The sequence below is a fragment of the Tinamus guttatus genome, unplaced genomic scaffold, assembly GCF_059628265.1.
Source record: "Tinamus guttatus ecotype Peru unplaced genomic scaffold, ASM5962826v1 Tinamus_guttatus_pri_ptg000052l, whole genome shotgun sequence".
In the NCBI taxonomy this organism is placed as follows: Eukaryota; Metazoa; Chordata; class Aves; order Tinamiformes; family Tinamidae; genus Tinamus; species Tinamus guttatus.
In genome coordinates this window covers 7,753,006-7,776,555 of record NW_028288586.1, presented here as the reverse complement: position 1 = coordinate 7,776,555, position 23,550 = coordinate 7,753,006, and the positions used below count along the sequence as shown (strand labels likewise).

The 23,550-nt window shown below is 37.7% G+C and overlaps 1 protein-coding gene across 1 annotated transcript in view; it reads left to right on the top strand.

Moving 5' to 3' along the window:
• The window catches only part of EVC2 (EvC ciliary complex subunit 2), a 59,764-nt gene continuing 36,214 nt past the window's right edge, over positions 1–23,550 (top strand). The window contains exons 1-8 of the mRNA XM_088540026.1: positions 1–139; positions 5,424–5,572; positions 6,215–6,280; positions 10,385–10,571; positions 11,916–12,025; positions 12,975–13,037; positions 16,710–16,844; positions 19,543–19,694. Coding sequence (XP_088396152.1) covers positions 133–139; positions 5,424–5,572; positions 6,215–6,280; positions 10,385–10,571; positions 11,916–12,025; positions 12,975–13,037; positions 16,710–16,844; positions 19,543–19,694 — 869 coding nt within the window. The 5' untranslated portion in view covers positions 1–132. The remainder of the gene's footprint in view (positions 140–5,423; positions 5,573–6,214; positions 6,281–10,384; positions 10,572–11,915; positions 12,026–12,974; positions 13,038–16,709; positions 16,845–19,542; positions 19,695–23,550) is intronic.

Genomic DNA, 23,550 nt, shown 5'->3' with positions numbered 1-23,550 from the left:
AGTGTAACAGTTCAATTAAGCCATGTTAGAAACTTACAAATACAGTTCTATTTTTATAATTGCTTTCTTCTACTTTAACTTCAGGTTACTAATGACAATCTGTGGCTTCAGAAGGAGACTGGGTGTCTGGGAATGGCAGGTATGTGACTGTTTTAACTCTCTCTCTGGTTGCGTTCAGCCTGGATTCCCAGCATTTCAGGGTCAGGGGTGTGCAGGGCACTGGACTTGTCGCCTGGTTTTACCTGGGCTTGGTTTGGAAAAGGGGTGAGAGAGGTAGAAGAAATGAAGCAGTCTGAGTCTAGGGGCATCCTCTCAGGGTTACTACCTGTCGTGGAGTCCCACCTAACAAAGTCCACATGGCTCCCAGTTTAGTGGTGGGCCTTGCTTCACAATCTCAATGTGCAAGAAGATCTAGGATTTGATCACCTGTACCTGCCTGTGGATCCGTGCCTTCAGTGACCTCAAAACCAGGGGGCTTTGTGGCATCTTTGCCATGAATTGCAGTCTTGTAGTGCAGAGATGGTGGCTGTAGAAGCACTTTTGGTATCTGGTGTTGGCCAAGGTGACTCTTGGTTGTGGGGCCACGAGGACATTGGGACAGTCCCACTTCAGAAACTGGACCCCTGTGAGAAGACCTTAGCTAGTATCCTGCTCAGAATTGCTCCTAGGAGGAGCCAACTCTCCTCACTGGTCAGCAGGGTGTATAACACAGAGAAGCACTTCTCTGATGCCCCAAGTGTTGTGGAAAAACCCTATTACCTGAGGCCGATCAGGACTTTCTCTGTTTTTAGGTGCCAACTTAACCACTCTACGTTTGCTACCCATACCTAACACAGTTTCAGCACTTATTCAAGGCTATTTTTGAAGAACCCAAACGTTACAATAACTGATGGAAACAGGGGTCTGGAGGGGATGCTGGGATGCAAATACCCTTTATGCTGTGCGATGAACTAGGCACCAGTCTCAGATATGCAAAACATCTCCAGTGCTGTTTTATCTAATCCGAGTGAAGAGGGACAGCCTTAAACTTGCATGAGTCACTCATAACTTGGCAGAGCTGTGTCTGACAACTGGCTGACGGGCTCTCTGTGTGGATTTGAACAAATCGCTTAGTTCCTCTGTATCTTTAGACTTCATTTTTTCCATGTTGAAAATAAATGGTGTGTTACCTCAGCACAGTGTAGTGGAGATGAACACACTGAAAGGTTATGGGATCCTCATATCGCACATTAATGGGCCAGTGTAGTGTCTGAAATAGAAACCCCAGTGGCTGAGGCTGCAGTTCCCCAGGAGATGACTTTCATAAGATGCATTTGCCAAGAAATTACATGGTCTGAAGCAGTCATCTAGTGAGATGCCTCTAATTTCTTTGCCCTATTCCATGGCTAATTCAGAAATGAGTTTATTAATTTAAATATGAAAGCAAATAATTCAGATTTGCTTAGCTTCCTTCCTTTTTTTTTTTCCCCTGTGTTTATTCAGTGTAATCTTTGCTCCTTGCATCTTCTTTTCTGATTTATTGCAAATTATTAATGTGCCATCCCCTGAGAGGGGAAGTGTGTGCAGTTTTATAGTTCAGATGAACCTTGTGGCACTAGAAGAAGTGGGGTGATTGGAAGATTTTGACACATATTATATTTTTCTGATAGTCATTGTTTGAATCTCTTTCATTTTGCTTGGTTTTATGCCTGAGAACTGTTCCATTCTGATAAATAAGATTTTTTTTTTACATATTTGTAATGAAGTATTCAGTGGTTTGCTTGATCAACAAGTTAACATCCTTCTTTCTTATTTAAGAAACTCAAGAAAGCTGTGATATTGAAACTTCTGAATAAAACATTTGGCAGCAGATAGAAATGTTGGGACAGCACACCAGCCTTTTTTTAGAAAGATTTTTTTTTTTTTGAGATGAGAGAGAATTGCCCAGTGATTGGGGAACACAGTAAATTTGAGAGTTATGTTCAAGTCTTCACTCTGACTTACTCAGAGCATGACTTGAAAAGTAGATTTCTTTGGTCTCATTGATTCCAATAGTTTCTTCAACTTTGTAACAAGAAAAGATAATGGCAACACTCAAAATTGAAATACAGTAAATTGCTACCTTTGCCTGTTCATTGTTGTATGTAATTGAAAGGACTTCAAATTGGATCTTGTATCCTGGATGGCTTTCCAGACAGGGGATTAATTCAAAACAACAACAAAAATACAGTAAGCACATTTGCTTAACCCTTTTCCTCTCAAATAAAATAAGTCAAAGTAACGCAAAGGTTTTGTAGATTTAAAATTCAGGGCCAAAATGAATCTGACTGTGGATTTGGTATTTAAGATATGCAGCCTTTGGGAAGGGAGCCAAAAATTAGATTGGCTGTCTTTGTTAAATTGCTTTTTTTTTTTTTTCTCCTTCCTAATGTTAACTTGTTTACCCCAAGTTTTTAATACTGAAGGTGGCTTTTCACAAACCTGTCACACTGCTTGTTTTCCTATGTATATTGACAGGATGAGATGTGTTGTATGGGGATAGAGGCTTTAAGGGCATATTGACCTCTTTGCTGCCAACTTATTACAGGACTATTTAACTTTATAACATCCTGTTTAATTGTTGTGCCAAATAATTGCCTTCATCTCAACTTGTATGAAGAACAAGTAAGGCACTGCAGCTCTTGGGTGTTACATACACCCTTCTGAATAGCAGTCTGCCACTGCCATGTTCAGGACCCTTGATTACTCAGGCGGTGAAGGCTTATGCTTTAACACTGAAGGTCCCTGTTACTCAAATAGAGCTTCTTAGCAAAGGACATTATAGCAACCATAAACAGATGACAGTTTCTTTCTTAGATGCCTGACCCTTCCAAACACAGACTCAACCATGACCTCGGGCTCGTCGTGGTAGGTGGTGCACTATGTCAGACTCCTACAGAAGAGCATGGCATGTACCACGATATGGCTCCTGGAAGTCAAGAGAGAGTCCACGAGAACGGAGTGAATGTTTTTGTTTTGTAATTCAATATGAAGAAGTTGACAAATCACCACTGGTAATTATCTAGGAATATACAATTTAAGACAGGGTTCAGGTATATATGTTTATATTGGATTTATGGAGGGTTAAATCACTGGAACATATTTTAGTAATGTGCTAATGAGATTATGATAAAGTATTTAACAGCTAGATAATGGCTTGCAAAAATGCGGAGTATTAAATATCTGTTACTAAAGAAAACAAAGCAAAATCTCATCTTAAAGATGGATATGTAATTTCAGATCTCAAACAAACAGTGAAATGATTGCCTTTGTTGAACTGTTTCCTTTGACAACTTCAGGCAGAAAAAAAAACAGATTAAGCCTCGTGCTCTGCTGCTTATTGAGAAATGTTTTGGGCTGAGCACTGTGTGCTGGGAGGTCCCCCTGACCAGCAGGCAAGCCCAGCTGAGAGGTGCCTGTTGTTTGGGCTGGACCGTTTGGCAGTGTGTATGGCCAAAACTGTTCGACTTTGCTAAGTTGCAGTTTTGAAAAAGAGTGAGGGAAATTTTCAGTTTAGTTACTGATGGCAACTGCCATCCATTTCATGGCCAGTGAGGAACTGCAGCTCAAATAATGGCTGTTTTGAAAACAGCCAGAAAAATGGCAAGGATAGAAACTGTAGGAAGAAAAGAGTGTGGAATGAATAAAGAAACTGCAGGATCCATTGGAGAACTAGGATGTGCCTCTGAAGAAGCCTGGATGGTGGGGTGCTCGTATCTCCAAGCAACAGGGTATCAAAAAGAAAGCTTGATGCTTGCTTGTGAAAGGCCTCAAGAGTCAATTATTAGTATTTTTCAACCTCAGATGAATCTTTTTGTAACAAAACCAATTTCAGAATAGAAATCAAATATAGACTTGAAAACTGTGGAATGGTTTATGCCTGTAACATCCTCTCTCGGTTATTGAGCATTCAGCTTTTCAAACAGTGATCAGCAGTCTGCAATCTATGTAGGACCTTTACTGAAAAGAAGCAGAATATGAATTGATAGATACAGTTACTGTTGTCTTGAAGTTAAGAGGATGCAAAAAGTTACATGGCCGAGCAGTTACCTTCTTGTAAGACAGCTGGAGCTGTAAATAACTGGAGTGACAGTTAGCTGTGTGTGGACCAGGAAAAGGTTCATTTTATTCAACTGACAATTCATGGTACAAAAAAATGAGATAGAAAAGTACTGCTTTACTGCCAAGGGAAACCTGGGCCTTAGAAAGCAGCCTGACTGTGTTGTTAAAATAGAGTGTGAAAGATGAGAAAGAGGCTGGAGAAGGGAGTTCAACGGTGCTGTATGGACATGCATCACACAGATGATACCAGTTTGAGCAAAGCCTTTCTCCGAGGGCTACTGGGAAGATACAAGTGGATTTGCAGAAGCATCCTTGTAATCATCAACAGTCTTGAGACCACTTAGCGTAATGTCAAGAACCTGCAAAATCCTCAACCTCTAACTACCTGTAATGGAGAGGTCAAATAACACGGCTGGGAGCTGGCCACATTATCTCAGGATTGTGAGTGACAACAAAACACAACTTGAAAATTGAATCATCTGTGTAATTAGTAAAGAGATTTATTGAGAAGCAAATATGATCAGTCAATGCAATTGTTTATTGGGACTTGATACTCTCTGGAGAGGAGCATCAGGCATAGCTTTCATGAGAAAAATGCAGGTGGGCTGGTGATAAAAGCTTATGCAAGGCAGAAGAACAGAAGTGCTCATGAAGCAGTTACCCTCTTCTTGGCTACCTCCTTTGTGCAAAATGCGCAAGAAGGAAATGGTCTGCTGATGAAGAAGCATTGTCAAGGGTGCAGTTGCTCAGCAAACCCATTTTGCCTTAATGACTTGGTCCGAGGAAACTTCAAGAGGAAGCTCCACATCTTCAGTTAAGGTTTCTATTTACTATAAGATATCTTCTCTAGCCTGGCAAGAAAATGAAAAGGAAAGCCGGTGCTCCACCTTCGCTCATAAAAATGTGGTGACAATTGCATTAATATGTAAGAAGCACAGCAAGTATAAAGTTAATCTTCACACTGAAACCCTTTCTCCACTGAGAAATATTTTTATTCTGAATGTCTATTGAAATGTTTAATGCTTAATTGCATCTTTGCAGCAGACAGGCCACTCGTATTATAGAGTGTTTCAATTATTGACACTTTTCTGAAGTTGATTTAAGGCTGAAACCTGTTAATTCATGCATAATAACCTTGGTTTGAATAAGGAATTTCCTAGATGGAAGCAAGTTTCTGTGCCAAGGCCTGCTGGGTTTCCTGGGGCAGGCCACCCCGCCATCACGTCCCTGCTTCTTACCTGGCCTTGTGCTTCGGTTGCTCGTGGGCCGTTGCTGTTACGGGGGAAGCATGTGTGGGTGAGGTGCTCTCCTGTAACGCTCTGTGTGCTGCTGCCTTTCAGCAGGGTGGTTACCTCCAGCCCAGGACGCCCGCGACCTGCTCTCGGCTTCGTCAGCCTCAGGTGATCGTAGGAGCCACTCGCTGTTTGCCCTGATACCCTCGTGGACAAAGAAGATTCTGTCCAAACGAGAGTCCTCCACTAGCCACCAACTGGTCAGTAAGAGATGCTTTGCCACTTGTAATACCTGTAAGGTTCATAGTAGTAACAGAAGCAGATGCTGGGAATTTACTACCCAATTAGTACGTAGTTTCTCATTCTGTCTCAGGTGATTATGTGCACTTGAGATGACTTCAACAATAAAGGCCGAGAGAGCTGGGCCTGTTCAGCCTGAAGAAGAGAAGGCTGAGAGTAGACCTGATTCTATAAATACCTTAAGGGAGGGAGTGAGGAGGATGGTGCTGGCCTCTTTTCACTGGTGGCCACCAACAGAACTAGAGGAAACGGCCAGAATCTAAAGCATCAAAAGTTCCACAATAAAATGCATCTGTGTTGTTTGATGAACTTGGTCTTTTCATGCATGAACTTTTGTCTTGGGTTGTTGTGATAGTCAAAAGATGAGTACATAAAGATGCTAGTAATTGCATGAGGGAATAAATAGTTTATATATATATGTGTGTGTGTGTGTGTGTACTAATGTAAAATACTACTTAGGATAATGAAGCTCTTAAACTTGTAAGTGGTTAATACTGCAAATTTCTATCTCATATTTTATTGTCCAACAAGTTAACTTGTGCTGTAGTTTGGGAGTTATGATAGTTTCATATGCTATGTAGACATTTCCCCTACTTTCACAGACCGAAGATGTTTCTAAAGTGCCAGTGTCTTCAGAATTCGGAGTAACCCTTCAAAAGTGTGCTGTGGTAAGTTTCTTTTTATTTCACTTGTCAATTTCATGGGAAATTGACACTCAAATGTCCTTTAAAAAGTTGGAAGACAATTCTGCCCATGTTGAACGCTTGGGAAAATGTCCATTTTGATGTTAAAATATTAAAATTTTGATGTAATAGAACGATTTTTGCAATGTTGATTCAAAACTGAGCAAAGTCAGTGAAATCTTTTCCCTTTAGAGGATTTCAATCCCAATAAATACCTCCACGTGAATCTGTGTAAGTAAAAATGTAAAAAAAACCTAGTGAACTGTAGATAGGAGACATGAGGATGGGTAGTGATAGGGAAAATCTTCTTTAGAGAATGAGATATATCCTGTCAGATATTCAGATGTTCTGTCTTACGCAAGGATTGTCCCACCTGCGCCAAGTCTGGACCCAAAGGATGAACCATTGAGCCCTGTGACACCCACGATGTCTTTGCGAGGCCACCTGCAAAGCCAGCTGCAAGAGCCAGTGTGACACAGTCTTGGAGTATTCACTGGAACTTGATCACAGCACACTTTTATGAGTACAGTTTTAATTTGAATTGTATAATATTCTTATGAGGGACAAAGGCTGACAAAATTCCTACTGGAAGGAATTTTTAAAAACTTTGCATTGTAATTTTACTTTGGTTAGAATCACTTAAAGGATTCAGATATATGTTATATTTTTTCTTTGATTTTTCCTGCTTTTTCACACTAAATGAGTCAAGTCTGATTTTTTTTTTGTAATTATTTCCCCTTACCTGTCCCAGGGTGAGAGAGAAAGTGCAGCCAACTTGAAGTCCAATCCGGATTCGGCCATTAAATGCTGCATAGGAGGGCAGAGAATTTAGTATCCAGTACAGAAGAGGTGATATTATGACCTGCACTAGATCATGTGCACATTGTATACATCACATTTCATGGCACTAATAATGTTGTTATTGAAATGGTTGCATATCCTAATTAATGAGGCTGAATAGTGAGCATTTCAGGCATAAGAAGCAGTAACACAGAATCTTCCACTTTACGGTGTGCAAATTCCAAATTGTGGTATCATAGTTTCTGAGAGAGTTTGAGGCAGTTCCTTTTTTTTTTTTTTTTTTTTTTTTTTTTTTTTTTTTCTGCTATTCGTAGCACAGCCTCAACAGGCTCCTTAAAAAAGATGAAATCCCATTTTACAAGATTGAAGTTACTCTGTTGTAGATGCTAGGACTATCAGAAAATAATCTTGCAGTCCTATCAGTTTAAATTGTTAAAATTAGGCAATTGTGTGTGAATTGTCTTCCATCTTCAAATGGCAGTTCCTATTTCATTTTCATTTACTTACCTTGCCATTTGTTTCAATTCTAATTCTGCTGAACAGATGCTTTCCCATCAAGAGACTGACTGACCATGTGGTAGTCTTTAGCAGTTTTAAATGAGGAAAAAAAAAAAAAAAAGGAAAAGGATTTTGCCCATTTTCCTTCTCTCATCCATAAGTGGCTCCTCGGAGCAGGGAAATGACATATCTTTACATTTCTAAGACGGGCTTCTTCATACACCAAATCCTACAAATGCTCTGATTGAACTGTGTTTAACTTCTGCTCGTGACCAGTTGGTTGTTCGTTCTAGAAATGCGTTCCTTTAAGAGCTTCATTTTATAATATGATATGAACATCTCTGTGATAGTCCTTCACAATTAAATTTTTTTTTTAGCTGGACTGAAATAAATCTTTAAATTTTACTGTTCAGCTTTTACTTTGTTCACCTGTTTCATTTCTCAGTCTCCCAAACATCCTTCTGTTGCAGATCAGCTATGATATGAACATCCTTTTTATTTTCTCTCTTCATGTTTCAAGTTGTTCAAATTTCTTCTCCAAGATCCTCTGTTCCCTTCACTTTCATGATAATTTCTTTCTCATCTTTTCTTTTGATATGGTCTTGCTCTTACTGGGGCTCTTTCATTTTGCTCTTCTATTTACCTGAAGTGATGCCTGTTGCAGAGGTGATAACACGTGCAATGTGATTCCACAGCAGAGAGAAAATGAAATAAGCACTTAGCATCAGCAGGTGCTTCCGTGGCGTTTTGCTCCTGTAGACGGTTGGCAGTGTAATCATCTGCTCCAAAAGCATCAAAAAAAGCACCTGCAGGCAAATTGGAGGAGCAACTTAAAGGAGATACTGAGCGACCACTGATGCCAACAGCAGCTGCATATGATGGAGGTTCTGTCTTGGAGAGGTCAAACCCCAAAGCTTTCCTGGCTGCTTGATGGCAGTCTGCTGTGTTCTCTATTTCTACCATTAAGAAAGACTCATTCTCTCAGTCTGTCTTTTTGCTTAAAATTCATTGCAAATCAAAGACAAGGAAGATAAAAACTTGTATTTAATATTATTACAAATGCAGGAAGCCTGATCTTTCTGGCCACATTTGGAAAATTGCTGTAGAAGACAACTGGTACAGCTGTGATGTCTCTGAAGCATTAGTATTATCAGATCTCACATTAAAGAGGAAATGGAAAACTGTTTGCAGAAAGAACGAAAGCATATTGGAGGAGAGGACTTAATGCTCCCACGTTCTGTTACCTACTATGGATATACATATTTTACTTAGCCCATTTTATTGTAGAATTTATCCAAATTACTCTGTATGTCCCCTCTTCCTGAATATAAAATGCGTTTGTATCTGATTAGAAGCACAGCAATAGACCATGAAATCCTCGTTTTGCCTTTTACCTCGCCGAAGAGCAAGGGAGAGGTATGGGAAAATAAAGCGGGGAAAAGGATTTTTGTTTTTCCTTCTTCCCTCAGGTCTGCTTCAATGATTGGAACAGGGTCTCAGCTTCTACCCCCCAGCCCCGGGGTTTTTGTTTTTTCTGTTTTGTTTGTGTTTTTTAAAGGAATTTTTAACCTCTGTAACTATAGAGAAGAGGTTGAGATGTATATTGAGTGCATCAGACAGATTCAAGGTCAGGAGACAGAAAAGGGGGCCAAAATGTATTGATTTATTAATATTTGCTGATTTTTTTAAGTCTCTTAAATTTTGGGATCCAATTCATAATCCGTGAGTATATGAAATCAGAAGTATTTTTTACATCTAAGATAATAATTCTAAAACAACATTTGTTGTTTAGAATTATTATTATACTTGCTGGTAAGTTTTTCCAGAATCTGGTACAGTAAGTAATTGTACCTCCTCCCACCATAAAATTTGTTTAATATAAGAGTGAGTTTGGGAAATTTAACATAGCTTAACTATACTAGTTAGTCATTTAATCAGATATATTCAAGTGTACTTTAATTACTGTCACTTAAATAGGAAAATGCAAGATAAGCACTAGTAATTTCGCTAAATGCTTATTCCTTATTGATCCATAAAATGTACTAAAAATTTAATCTGCTTCTATACTGAATTGCTAGGGAATGCAGAGATCACTGGTGCATAATAAAACCCCAGTTACACAGGTTGGACTCTATGGCTGCCATGAACTTTGCTGGTATAATTTCTGAAATCTATTTTCTAGACAGTTAATATTTTTAGAACTCATTTCTGTAGGGACAAATTTATAAATTAATAAATAATTTGAGGTCCAGATACAGTACACATCTCTTAGAAGGAGAGGACAAGGAGGAAGAAAGATTGGGCCTGAGTCACACTTTAAGCTGTGCATCATTTAAATAAATGTTTTTTAGATGCCATTGTTATAGACCTCATATGCCATCTTCAGCATACTCTGTACAAATATCTACAAAAGTGTCACATTAAAAATTTTCCAGAATCTCTTTATAACGTTACAATCTAGTTCTGTGTTTGAGATATCGCGGTGATGTTTTCACTTACTTATGGCCTTGCACGAGCTGCTTTCCTGGTTTTCCAGGTACTGGGTTTCTGTCATTTTGTCTCCAAGCAACAACTTGACATGCAGAAGATTAAAATCTCCTCAGGAGTATGAGATCAAACCGAGGATGACGTTGTCTGCAGGTCACTCAGAATGACTCCAGAAAGCAAGCTTATGCATATAATAAAGTTTTATTTGTACCTGGGACTACCTTTGCTATTAAGTTGCTTATCTTAGTGGAAACATTTTGCTCCATTATTAGTGCTCTGTTATATTCGTATTGCTGTTTTCAGGTGGATGTTCAGCATGACCCCCAAACTGCACATATTAGACTTCTGATTAATAACACCGACACTCTGCTCTCAGCAAACATCACAGATCTTATTCTGCTGGATAATATTACTGGTCTACATGTTCAAAAAAACAGTGGTAATAGGACAACGGATGGTATCCAGATTTACAGGAAAAGATTCTTGCAAGGTAACAAATTTTGCCAAGAAGTAGATGATGATACCCACAAATAGCCCTGATTACACATGTAGAAGAGCATCTGTTCAAATCAAGATATTTAATTGTTTGTTTTTATTTCCTAGCTGTGTAAGATAAACCTTAAATTCTCTTTTAACCAGTTAATACAGGTGAAAAACGCTAGGAAAGATTATTAATTGTTGCGGTTTAATTTTCTAATGACTTGCATTTTAGCTGTCCTCTTTAAAGTGCCTCTGATCTGTTAGGTACAGAAATGAGCCCTAGCAGTCTGTAATTGTCACCACCATCAAAATGAAGCAGAATTTTTTATGGTATTATTTTTTAATTTTATTTTTCTTTAAGGTTGTTAGCAATTTCAAATGATATCTGACAAATGTTACTTCTTTAGCCAAGCTTAAAAAGATAGAAAGTAAGCTAACACTTTACTGAGTGAATGTTTTAAATTTGGAGCAGATTGCTAAGGTTTTTGGAATTGCAAAACTCCTTGCAAGATGGCAAGGTGATTCATCAAAAATAAAACTGCTCGTCTCAGTGTGCTTCCAGTTCCCTCCAGACTGGGACAAATTACAAATCAAAGCAAGTGACAAGGGGAAAAATGCAAACCCTTGCCAGTCTTGGCATCATTCAGTTCCTTAGGTAGCAGGTAGATCCTTGTACCTTCATAAGCAAGTCTTCCTTTTCTCGATTTCTTTTTCACTCTTTTCCTATGCACCTCTGCATAGGAGAAGAATTAGCTCCTTGCACTTTAGAATCAGAGTGAGACAGAAGTCCAGTTATATATGTTAATGGTTTAAATATCTAGGGATGTAATAATAGGTGTATTACTGATCAAAGATTTTTTTAAGTAGAAAAGGGAAATTCATAGTTTTCCCCAGGAATCTGTGAGAAATTATCCAGTAACCGTACCTGGGTCAGAGTAAATGTATCCATATTTGTGTTGTCTAAACTATACTGGTAGGCTCAGGTCTGTGCAAGTCAGTGTTGTGAACTTATTGCAGCTAGGTTCCTACGAGGGCACTTTTGCCAGTGAGGAAGCACAGTGTAAAGGGAAACCTGAAAGGCTTCTCAAATGTTTTATTCATACTGGGCTTGCTTTTCAAATTTTACAAACATCTGTAACTACAGCTGAGCTCAGCTGGGGGCTCAGCTCTTCAGAGAATCCCACCCGGTCGTCTTCTGTGGATAAAGATGTGCAACTCCACTAGGTTATTTTAAATTCAATGTAGTTACTGTTTTATTTAAGAAAACACAGACGTGGTTTCTTAAAGAACAATATTGCACTGGTAGATCTGTGCTCACCTGCTTAATCTACTTACTTTTTCTTTTCTCTGACAGTTGGAGAATACTTTGCAATCAGCTACACTGCACTTCTTGATGGAAAAGAAATGCGGAATGGCAGGGTCTTGACACTGCCTGCCAAGCTAACTTTCAGAAGTTCATCACTGGTATTTCCTTTACAATATTATTTCAGTCTCCAACTTTTTTGTAAAAACAAAACAAAAACACCACACTACGTATATCCTGAGGTCTACATGTCATGAAATGAGGCTCTGCAATGTTCCTCTTTGATTGATTGCCATGAATTTATAAATACATGAGTTATTCCTTATAAATAGTGAAAGTCCTAGGCTTCCTTAAATAAGTGGAGGATGGAAGATGTATTGTTTGTGTGTTAACCTATATTTTGTCTGTCAGTTTGCATGTGTATTCTGAAAGTGAAAATGGTTAACACATTTATTTTGTGTAATGTAAAGTGAAGGTTCTTTCTGAATGATTCCCTGTCATCTGTGAAAAGTTGAAAAAAGAATTGGAAGTTTTGCCACATTTTATTGGAAAATATTTTCTTTTAACCAGTAGCCAAGTGGCAGCAATGGAAATTCTGATTGGCCATAGGGAAAAAAATACATTACGATGAAAGTTGTTAAGCATTTGGAGCAAGTATTTGCAGAGGAAGACAACACTAGGAAGCTGCAAGGCATGACTTAAAGTCACGAGTAGAAGATTCAGGTGGCATTAAGTAAATCTGGTAGATATGAATCTTTAGGGCTGCATTGCAAACCTTGATGCCTGAAAGACACACACTAACTTTGGATCCTGTTTAGTGTACTCGGTTGCTGTCAGCCCGAATTTTATAGGCAAAGGCAAAATATAGTTCTGTGGGTATCAGACTAAGCTCCTGCGTGGCTATAAGGTTAGACAGGCAGTGTATCCCACAGAGCTGCTGCTTCCATAGCTGTTGGTGTTACCATTGAATGTATGGCGCTTTCGTATCAGATTTTTTTTCAGCTTTACACCTAATGAAAAGTGCAGTTTTTCTTCTCTGGGCACTGTGCCCATGTTATAAAATGGATTCTGCTTGTTTTGTAATACTTGTAATATTTTTATATCTCTCAGAACAAAACACAGCTCATATCAGTGGACACATCACTCACCATAACTGAAGAAGAAAAGACTAAGGTAAATGATTCGACTGGTATTATAGTGACTCCCCTGCTTAAACTTATGACTGATATAAATTAAATCATTGAGTCTAAATCAGCATACTCTTATGTGTGTAATAGTTGATAGTACCTATGTAGTACTATCAATCATAGGCAAATTTGTCTCTCCGTTATTTTTAATAAGAAAAATGGGAGTCAAGGTAGTAGGGCTTTTTGTCTTAAAACACCAATACCTAATATGGAAAATCTACAAACTTCCAAAATTCCTAAGATTTTTTTCATTTGAAGAATTATACAGCTGCAAGGAACTTAGATTAAAAATGTGTTCAATTGCAGCCTGGTAAAAACTGCCATCAAAAGCTGTCTGCCTTTAAAAGGGTGTGGGGGGAGCTGCAAATATCCATGTAGAGAACATGAAAAATAAACTATGCTTTTCTTTGTGTCATTTTAAGTTTCCCTTTATTTTTTTTGACCAGTCAGCCTTCCAATATCCCTTCCTGTTCTTGATTTCTGAATTAACATGAACTTAAAAAATGACATTGATTTCAGCAAGCAGTGCTGTTCTCCTGCTTACATCTTTATTAGAGAAATCCCCAGTGAATCTATCAGTTTCATTACTAGAGTAATCTCTTTATCCAGCTTGTACTTCTTCCTTGACCTCTCATTACCCACAGGTTCCTTTGTTGCACTAGGTCTTTTTTAAGTACATGTGGCTTGTTTGGCAAGATTGCTAAGTTTATTTGTGCTCAGGCAGAAAGAAATAGTTTGTTTATAGTTAGAGTTATGAAAAATATATATATATTATTGGGGTTGGTGAAAATAGAGTATTTTCACCTCAAAGCCATGTCATGGTTGTGCAATTTAGAGTCCAGAGGTCAAGTTGATGGGGTAATTGGGCAAGTGGAAATGGAAGTATTGAAGATGCATGTGGCACAGAAAGAACTGTAGTGTTTGAGTGCACAGAAGCTAGCCCTTTGCTGTGCAGGTGAAGCAGTGGAGTCTTTGAAAAGGAAGAATATTACAAAGTGAAAGGCTACTGAATGGCTACTGATTGATATTCTCCATGTATTTAATCTTGTGATCTCTAAAGTGAAGAAGGTTAGCAACAAATGCTTCAAAGATACATGAAAAATTCCTCTCATTTACTTAATTTTTTTTTGAATTATGTTCCTAACCATTGATCTTGAACAGCCCCCTCCCCTTTTTTTTTTTTTTTTTTTTTTACTTTTTTTTTACATTAATGTAGCTGTTTCATGCATTTCTATGGTTATAATGCATCTGTCTTTATGAGAAAAATCTGATTTTTTTTCAGTTGGACTTCAGTTGTTTTGAAATGTACAGAGAAAGGGTTCTATCTTGCCCTAATGAGATCCTGAGAATCAGAGTACTCCTTCTTTGCACAGGCTTGCCCCAAGAATTTCCCTCTGCCTTCTAAGTTTAGTAGTCTATTTGGACTTGTTGTTGCAGTATTTTGTATTGCCAAGGATATCTTCTGCCCTCTTGACTACTATTAGTCTAATAAATGTAAATCCTAATTTGACTTTTTCATAATTGAAGATTAAGAGCCCGTTTTGTTAAAATGAACCCAGAATTAAACATGATATGAAGCAATCTCATGAATGAGCTAAAGAAATTATTGTCCCTGGATAAGGATCTATTCAGATTTAAAAGCCTCCTGTTTATATGACAAAGAATTATGATTAGAATTGAGAAATAAATATTTTTTCCAAACTCTTATTCTTATAAGCCATCCAGCAACTGACAGGATTAGGAAAATAGCTTCATGTGTGGTTTTCTGTAGGGATCAATGTGAATGACCTGCAGCGGATGGTGATGATTCAGCCAACACTGTAAGCCACATTGGTCTTAGCTCACTGTGGAAATTTCTAGTGTATATTACTGTAAATTTAAACCTGTATACTAGATTTTTGACTAACTTGACAGGTAGACTTCCACAAGGTCTTTTTTACAATTCCATAATTAGGTAAATTTGTGTAGCTGTATTTGAATTGAATAAATGAAGAAGTTTTTAATTAACATATATGGAAAAGGTGTGTGAAGAATACTCTCACTGTCTGAAAAAAAACGAAGCTTAGAAATCATGGTATGCTTCATGTTTCCCATGTATAATGTTTGCCTTTGGGCAAACATGAAATGTTTCCAAGTTAAAGCAGTTTGTGCAAGAAAATTACTATCTGCTGAAAAAAAAAAAGTGAGGTGTTTGGTTGTCAGGTGTCATAAGTGCTTCTCATGTAGTTTTTTATTAAAGTAAATACTTGCGACTATTCATGTGTGTGATGAAGCCAATGTATAGATACTCCTATCTGGATGCTTAATTAGATACTTACTTGGACTTACTTACTTTGGACTTTTGAGATAGGAAGGTAAAGAATTAATTATGCAGTGGTACAAGTGCCCTGCTATGTTGGTCCTATCAACTTCTATGTGGTTTGATTTCGTATTTGTCTGTTACATGATTTACTTAAAAAAAAAAAAAAAAAAAAAAAAGCCTACACTTATGTCAGGCAGAACAATTGTTGACTGACTGCTCAGCCATGGATATTTCTGAAACTTTGGAAATGGTTAATAATAGCTTCTATTGACTTCTTAATGTCAAGAAGACACTGACTTCATAATGTCAATACTGACACCATAGTCAAATTCTACTGAAATCAGATCGAAATAGTGAGGACTGAGGCTTTGGGAATCTGGACCTATAAACAAGAAAGCCTAGCATGAAGCAGTCTTACATTAAGAGGGATATAATAAACATGTATCAGACATATACTAAATAGGCAGTAAAAGGATCAAATTCTACCATTCATTTGGAATAAATCAAATGTTGTCCACAAATTAGATTAATATCTCCTATGCAGAATTACCCTGGACTCCGTGGAATGCTGTGAGATTTCTGCTGTGAGAAATGATAAAACGTACTTGTGAGCAGCATGTTAATTATTTACAAGTTCTAGCCCCAGCAGAGAGATTATTTTGTGGTGAAACATTATACTAATGGCTATGCTATGTTCTTCATCTGAAGATCTTAAAGAACTAAACTAACATTGAATTAACTTCTGCTACATGGAGCATGAAGTAAAAGTAATTTTTAATGTAATTCAATTTAAAGACTATATTAATACCTAAACTGCAAGGCCTGCTAAGAATTTAGCTGACTTGTGGTTCATGTACTCCTGCTATTATTTATTGACTTTGGCTCATGGAGAAACTGCAAGTATGGAAACAAATTGGGTAGTTTCGTCAACTGTCAGTTACATATTTATTCTAAACTCATAATGGTACTTTATGCTTTTTTTCATTACTTAGTTTTGTTGAGTTTAAAAGGGTAGCCAACACTGGGCTGATTTTCCAGAGCTTCTGAGCCATGCCAAATGACATCAGTTTCAATCAGGATTAGGAGAGATTGTCCCCTGAAAAGTCACATCACCTAAAATTCAGTCTGCTGAGTTCTGTTGTTTGGAATTATGTGGTCATTTAGACTTGGAGAACATGGTGGAGAACGCTGACAACATTTGAAAGCATTGGTAGAACTGGGCAAATTCATACAGAGAAGCTGCTAAGTTGTGTAAAGCCATTTAAAAATAAAATATTGCGTTGCTGTAATGTTTGAGTCTGATCTTCAGGTGTGTATTTAAAATGTCATTTTAATAATACAGCCTTTTCATTTCAGATTTCATACAGCCATGGCATCCATGCTGCAGGGTTCTTCATTGCTTTTCTTGTTTCCTTTGTATTGACATGTGTGGTTTTATGTATTGTTTACCGAACGCAAATACTAAAATGGAGTTTCCGTAGTAAAACACAGGTGAGTCGTACCTTTTTAACAACACTTCATTTAACTTCCACATCAGTCATATCTGATGAATAACTTACTAACCAATAGAGGTTGTCTAAATAATTTTTGAAACCAAAAATGCAACAAGTACTACATTAGATTCTCAGATATGTATATCTAGCATAATCAGATTTGCAGAGGAGTGAAGGAATGATAATCTGGTTGAAAGAGCTGCTCTCAGGATATGGATGTTCAAGATCAGGATGAAGGAGATCATTCTTTGATCCTTAGCTTTCCTTCTTTCTCCTCCTCTTCCTCCTCACTCCCTCCTCCCCCAGTATGAGAGGCAGGATGTCTCAGGCATGTGAGAAACTAGACCACCCTCCTGGACTGAAGCAGATTTAAGTCCAAATTATGTTGCGGATCATCAAGAACAGGGATTTGTATGTAGGTCTCAGTTCTCCAGACATACCCGATTCTCTTCTGTGATTGAGCAGAACAGTTGGGTTTGTGGATGAAGCACTGCCAGTGTTCTTCAGCTAAGCTCTGACAGTTTTTGGAAAGTATTTCAGTGCCTACTGGGTCACAGAGAGGAGAAAATACAGAGTTTGCTAAATATTTGTCAGGTTGGCCCAAGTTGGAGACCTGACTTTTATTAATTACTGAAATATTTAGGTGTAGTGGAATAACTTCCACAAAGGAGCGCTGGAGACCTCAATCAGAGTATCACAAAGATCGGGACAGTCCTTTAGGAGAGTAGATGCTGGAAGATCTGAATCTCCACACTGACAAGTAACAGTGAGTCTCCTATGTTCCACTAAGTTTCTGACCACTGGGTAGCTTCACTCTTTGACTGGGGATGGTCAAGGTCAATATCTTGGTGTATCTCTGTGTTTAAATTGGGAAAACATGATAGAGGTGAGAAACATGTTGTGTCTGGGGCTTAGGGGCAGTATAAACTGTGCTTATTGGCTCTCTCAAATTGAGACTGTTCACACTGACAGAAATTTCAGAGGTAGCTGTATTGCTAACTCTACCTTTAGATTATGTAGTGAATTTTCTTTGCTAATGATCTGACTTTTACAAATTAAACCTTTCTGGGCGTTTGAGTATATAAGGGAAGTGTCTGTAGAAAGATTTCTAAGATATTGTCCAAGAAGGGTAAACAGAATAAGATTTGGTTTAGACATTGTTGCTTCCTGGAGAGATGTGACAGGTTTTTATTCCTCCTGTGCAAACTGCCTCTAAATCTAACCAGCCCTTTAGCTGCAGCCCTTGGGGAAGAATGTAGCACTTTGGCACATTTAGAGGAGCCAGAGGCAGTCCTGGGTGGGAAATGTACTTCGGAGGATGCAGATTCCTCTGGGGTTTACTCTGCTGGGAGAACCAATGCACCAAGCCCGGAGCAGTGATGGTCTCTCCAGGTCCTTTCCTTACCTGTGTGGTGGTTGCTGCTCTCCCTGCTGGGATATTTCATGCCAATGTGCTCTGCTTATGGTGATGTCCAACAGCACTTGGGGATGCTTGGAAATGGGAATGGGCAGCTCTTGGAGATGTTGGCTATTACAAGTTGCTGTGCTTGGAAATTCATCTGGGAAGAGTTACAGTGGGGTGCGGCATACGGCAGAGGCCCAGGCGGTCTTGATGATGATTACTTGTTCCCAGACTAGCTGTGTAGGCTTGACTTTTTGCAAATACAAGTATTGGTTTCCTATCTCTAAGTGAAAATGCTATGTCAGATGTAACTTTTAATACCATGCAATATATTTTAAAGAAAATACATGTGCCAGGTCATCTGTATATCATTAAGCAAAGCAGTAAAATGTAGGGGAGAAAGATGTATTTTCTTTGTGGTTTCTATTCCATGGATAATTCATTTGGTGTTTTCTGGTATTTTTCAGAAATGACACAATCGGGCGAATTTTTTTTTTGCTATTTCGAATAACTATTCTGCCTAGAGATAGGCCTGTCTCAGTGTGCAGGGTGCATGTTGTCCTTTGCCAATGAATGGAGTGGATGACCTCAGAAAAATCACTTCCCACCTTGTTCTTTACGGTTGAAAATTACTCTGTTAGCAATTCTCGTTTCTCTTAGGGATGAAGAAATAATCTCTGTAATGGAAAGGCCTCGCCTTGTTTCTTTCTGTAGAAAAGGCTATGATAATGAAATGATAAAAACGGAGCAAATTGGTCCCAGCATCAGATATTTATAGCAACTCTTTTGTATAGTGATTTTATTAGTCTAAAGGGAGTCTGTCTGACCTGTGAACTAGCTGAGTCACTTCCATCCCTCATAGGATTAGTATTTCATTTTGTTCACCTCATAATGCTTCAATTTTGCCATATATAATGTGTATTCCATAGTAATTCTTTCTTAAATTTCCTAGCAGTTTATAGTGGAATATAACCACTTAGAAGGCTTTTGCAAGCCTACTGGAGTCCACACAGAGTTTTCTGTCCTCTGCATTTATTTCTTCATTTGTACTACTGGTTGGTTACATAAAAAAAAAAAAAGTTCAACCTGAAACAGTTATGGAAGTATATTTGATCCTACGTCCACACTTGAACTACACAATCTCTTTACACTCTATCTGGCTCTACAGATTGATGATAAATATAGTTTTCCCACTAACTCAGTGGTACCTACAGTAAAATAAGATTAAGCTCTCAGTGTAAAATTTTTATAAACTAAAGTTTGTTTGTTTGTTTTTTTTGCTATATTTTTTTAGGAGCCACGTCTTGAAGTCTGTCAAAATCACAAACTGGAGCACTCCCAGTTTAATTCGAGTGATCTCTTTAGTGAAGATTTAATTATGAATGACCAGTTCATCGATATACTGTCTTTTGAAGAAACTGGGCACATGCTTCAAGCTTTGGAAGAGTAAGAATTTACTCCTCTTACGTTACATTTATCATCAGCAGAACATTTGAAAAAAATATTTTGAGTATCTTTGTTTTCATAGGATCTGTTTATACATATGACTGCAGCATTTCATGATTTTGAACAGTACTAGATAGTCATCTGTGGGAACTGAAAATTGTCATATTTTACATTGCTTTACCCATATGAATTACAGCTCCATCTAGACTTTAGACATGTAAATATTCAAATTTAGGTGAAATAGTTTTGCTTCTCTGTGGTTCATAATGTAAAGGAAAACTTTTCTAGGTACAAACATGTTGAAAGCGTTTATTTTGCTATCACCTAACACATGCAGCTCTCAAAACAGTGCGGCTTTCGTTCTAGAAGAGTGGAGCCCTGCTGGGCGCCAGCATTTTTGTGCAGCAGCATCTTTTGGAAGCACTTGGATTGGAATCCAAGGAGTGACAGTTTAGTGCCAGCAGAAAGATATCGCATAGATGAAATTAGGACCACTGGATAGAGCAGAGAAACCCTCCTGTTTTGTTGAAAGGCAAACCAAGATTATATGACAGAAACATTCAGCAGAATTTGAAAAAAGGTGTGATGAACTGTATTTTGTTGGTAAATCTTACAGTTAGCTGCTGCTAAGTCAGGTTACAAGCAGTATTATGCAACTATAAAATCTGTAGAAGCTGAAAGCAGAAATTACAGGAGCATGGAATTATTTTTCCTTCTTAAAGTGTAACTGAATTATTATTTCCTGCATTTCCTTGGTAGTTGGGATATTAATCTTTGTAAATTGCACATTGGTCCTTACTTTTATAACTATATAGTAGTGCAGAGTTTGAGGAGACCTATCCTGAAAATTGTTATGTGAGTGTCCAAAACAACAGGATCAAGAATATTTTTCTCTCTCTATAGTATTAACTTATTATACAAGTAGAGAATGTCTAGCTAATTTTAACAAAAATACCAGAGTATTTATTTAATGCCTTATTTTCAGATATGTTGTGGTTTGGAAAGGTAAATATTCCTGCAAATCTTTGGATAGGATTATTTATGTAACTGAATTATTTATATAACCAAAAAACCATAAAAACAGGATTCATTTCTCAGTCTGAATGTTTGTCCTAGGGCTATAGCTTTTTAATATTCTTATGCAGTTGGCACAAATGTCTCTTCCTTCTCTTTTTTTTTCTCACAATTATTTTTTAAATGAGATTGCTTTGTCTCCTTCCTATTTCAAACGTTTCTTGTGTTTAATGGTTTCACCTTTTCTTTTTTAAATATTTTTGCTCTGTAATATAAGACATCTTCTCATAGCAAGACTGGGTTACTGTATAGGAGAATATCGATAGACCAAGGTTTGTTTTGTTGTATGAGTGGAGTTCTTGCAGGTCATCCTTGTGACTGATTGTATGAAGTCAAATCTGGCCACAAATCAGGTGCTGGTTAGGAACAGGCCGCAGTGAAGGCAATGAAGGTGCCCAGTAGGATCTCAATTATTAAGTCACACAAGTTTGATAGTACAACATCAAAAAAATGCCTCAAAACTGAATTCTGTTTTCATCTGAAAACAGAAATGTAATGTGTCTTTGGTTGTTTAAAAAAAAAAAAGGGATTTCGGGGATTTATCTGTGTGCTGGCACTTGAATTCGTTTGTGTCTCTTTTGGGAACATATTTGACAAGTGCATCTTTATTGACGAGTCTTCAGGTGTTGATTAGAGCTTTCTATGCCCAGCAGCCGTTCTGCTCTGTGTGACTTTATATCATAACATGCTTTGCAATTGTTATTAGCTTATTTTAAGTATTGGATGCAGTCTTTACCAGAACTGCATTTCGAACACTCTCCGTTTCTCTAATGTGGATCTTGGGAGGCCTATAAGAATTGTGGGCTAGAAATGAAAGAAGATTTTTTTTTGGCTCATTTTAAATTAATGTAATTATCAGACTTGCAATTTGCTCAGGATTTCAGTGGCCACAGGAAGGAGGAGAAGTTTGTAAGGTTTTTAAGAGCTTGATTTTATTCTGGATATGGAAGACAACGCCTTTTGTAGGACAGTTCCTTCACACCCCCTCCCGACTTCTGTTCCCTTCCCTGGAGGAAGAGGAAAGAACCACAATGTTGTTGACAATAACATCTATTCAGTAGCTACGTATGTGTTCCTGTCAGTTGTTATTGGTAGTGCAATATATCTGACCATATGAAGGTCACTGTAGTGTGGACTTCTACACTAAATTGCTCTGAATTCCTTTTTGTACTTGGTGATGAAAAAGGATACGATTCACTTCTGTGGTTTGACTCTTTGCATCCTGGGGTAGACAGCTAGAAAATGTCAAACAGCAGCTGCTGTTTGCAGTTTGCTGTTTGCAGGCTTTCCAGTCTAGAGCATGGACTGATGAGTTCACCTGTAGCTGTCAGGCGGTAGGTGTGATGAACCCCTTCTTGCAAGCTGATCATCCAAAAGGTTACAAGTTGCATAAGAGAAGCTCCCTTCTCTTAATCTTAGTTTCTCATTCATTCTACAACTCGATGCAAAGCACTCCTTTAACTTCTGGTCTAAATTCCTTACAGGTTTCATCTCATTGTTGTGCTTTTTAAGTGCTTTATAAATTGTTGTGCTTTATCCTGTTTTTTAGCCAATTCTGAAGCTGATACTGTATAGGTTTATATGACAGTTATCTATGCTAAAAGCAGAGTATGAGAATTGGAGAGTAATTCTTATTTTTCATTGAATTAGCTGGTTTAAGGATATTGCTTTGCAAAATGTAAGGGGAAAAAGGAAGAATGTGTGCTCCTAACTCATTTATGAGTAATTACAGTCAGTCTGAATAGATTCTGTACTTGAAAAGCATGTAATAATTTATATAGCTCTGATCACAGAGTCATTTATTTTCTTTGCATTTTGCATTTTGTTTTATTACATTTAGTGTCACTCAGTAAAACAGATGCTTTTTTTCTGACGCTTCATACTTCAATAGATAGTTCTGTAAGCTGTAAAGAAGTGGGGATGAGTTGTCTCACAGGAATGGCCAGTACACTGAGGGTGAGAATTGGACTTGTGTATTTTCCTGTCATGTCTATGCTGAATGTGAATTCCAGCATCATAATCTTGTGTTTAATATTTGGGGATGCAAAAATGCAGGGTTTCTGTTAGAGACCTTTTGATATTTTAGATATTTTCAGCCAACTTCTAAAATAGATATAAATTAATGAGCATGTTTTGGTTTGCTAATTTCTTCTCCATGTGTTGGTTCAACTACCTGTCATTTTCGCTATGTGGTACACATACAAGCCTGCCGTCATGATTGATATGTTCTCCCTAAAACATGCTGTGATAGTAAAAACAGTTGGAATCATTCCAGTGTATTCTGTTGCGTGGCTCAATATGAGCAAATTATTCAGAAAATTTAAGATTGACACATTTTATTTTTGTCCTCTTTACAATATAAAGCTAAGTTAATAGTTCATGTGTTTTGTAAAGTGGCAGTGCCAAATTGTTTAGCAAATACTTTAGGAGGATGTGATCAATATTTATGCACAGGGATATCTTTGGAATGAAGGCAGTTTGCACTCTGAGGAGGATTGTCTAGAGAACAAAACATTTTTAAATATTTCATAAGAAAACTTTCTAGTTACATGTTTTGTGAGTTTAACCTTAGTAAGTCATATCCTTGATGCACATTATGCAGCAAAGTAATTTGGTTTTTATTCTCAGGAGGTTCCTTCCTGTGTGTATTCCTGAATATTGGTCCATTGGCAATGAATGCTAATGAGAAGAAGCTATTTTTAGTTGAATATTCTTATTCTTTGTATTTGAATATTTGACATGGGCACTAGAAAATCGTGTTCAACAGTGTTGTAGTGTAAAG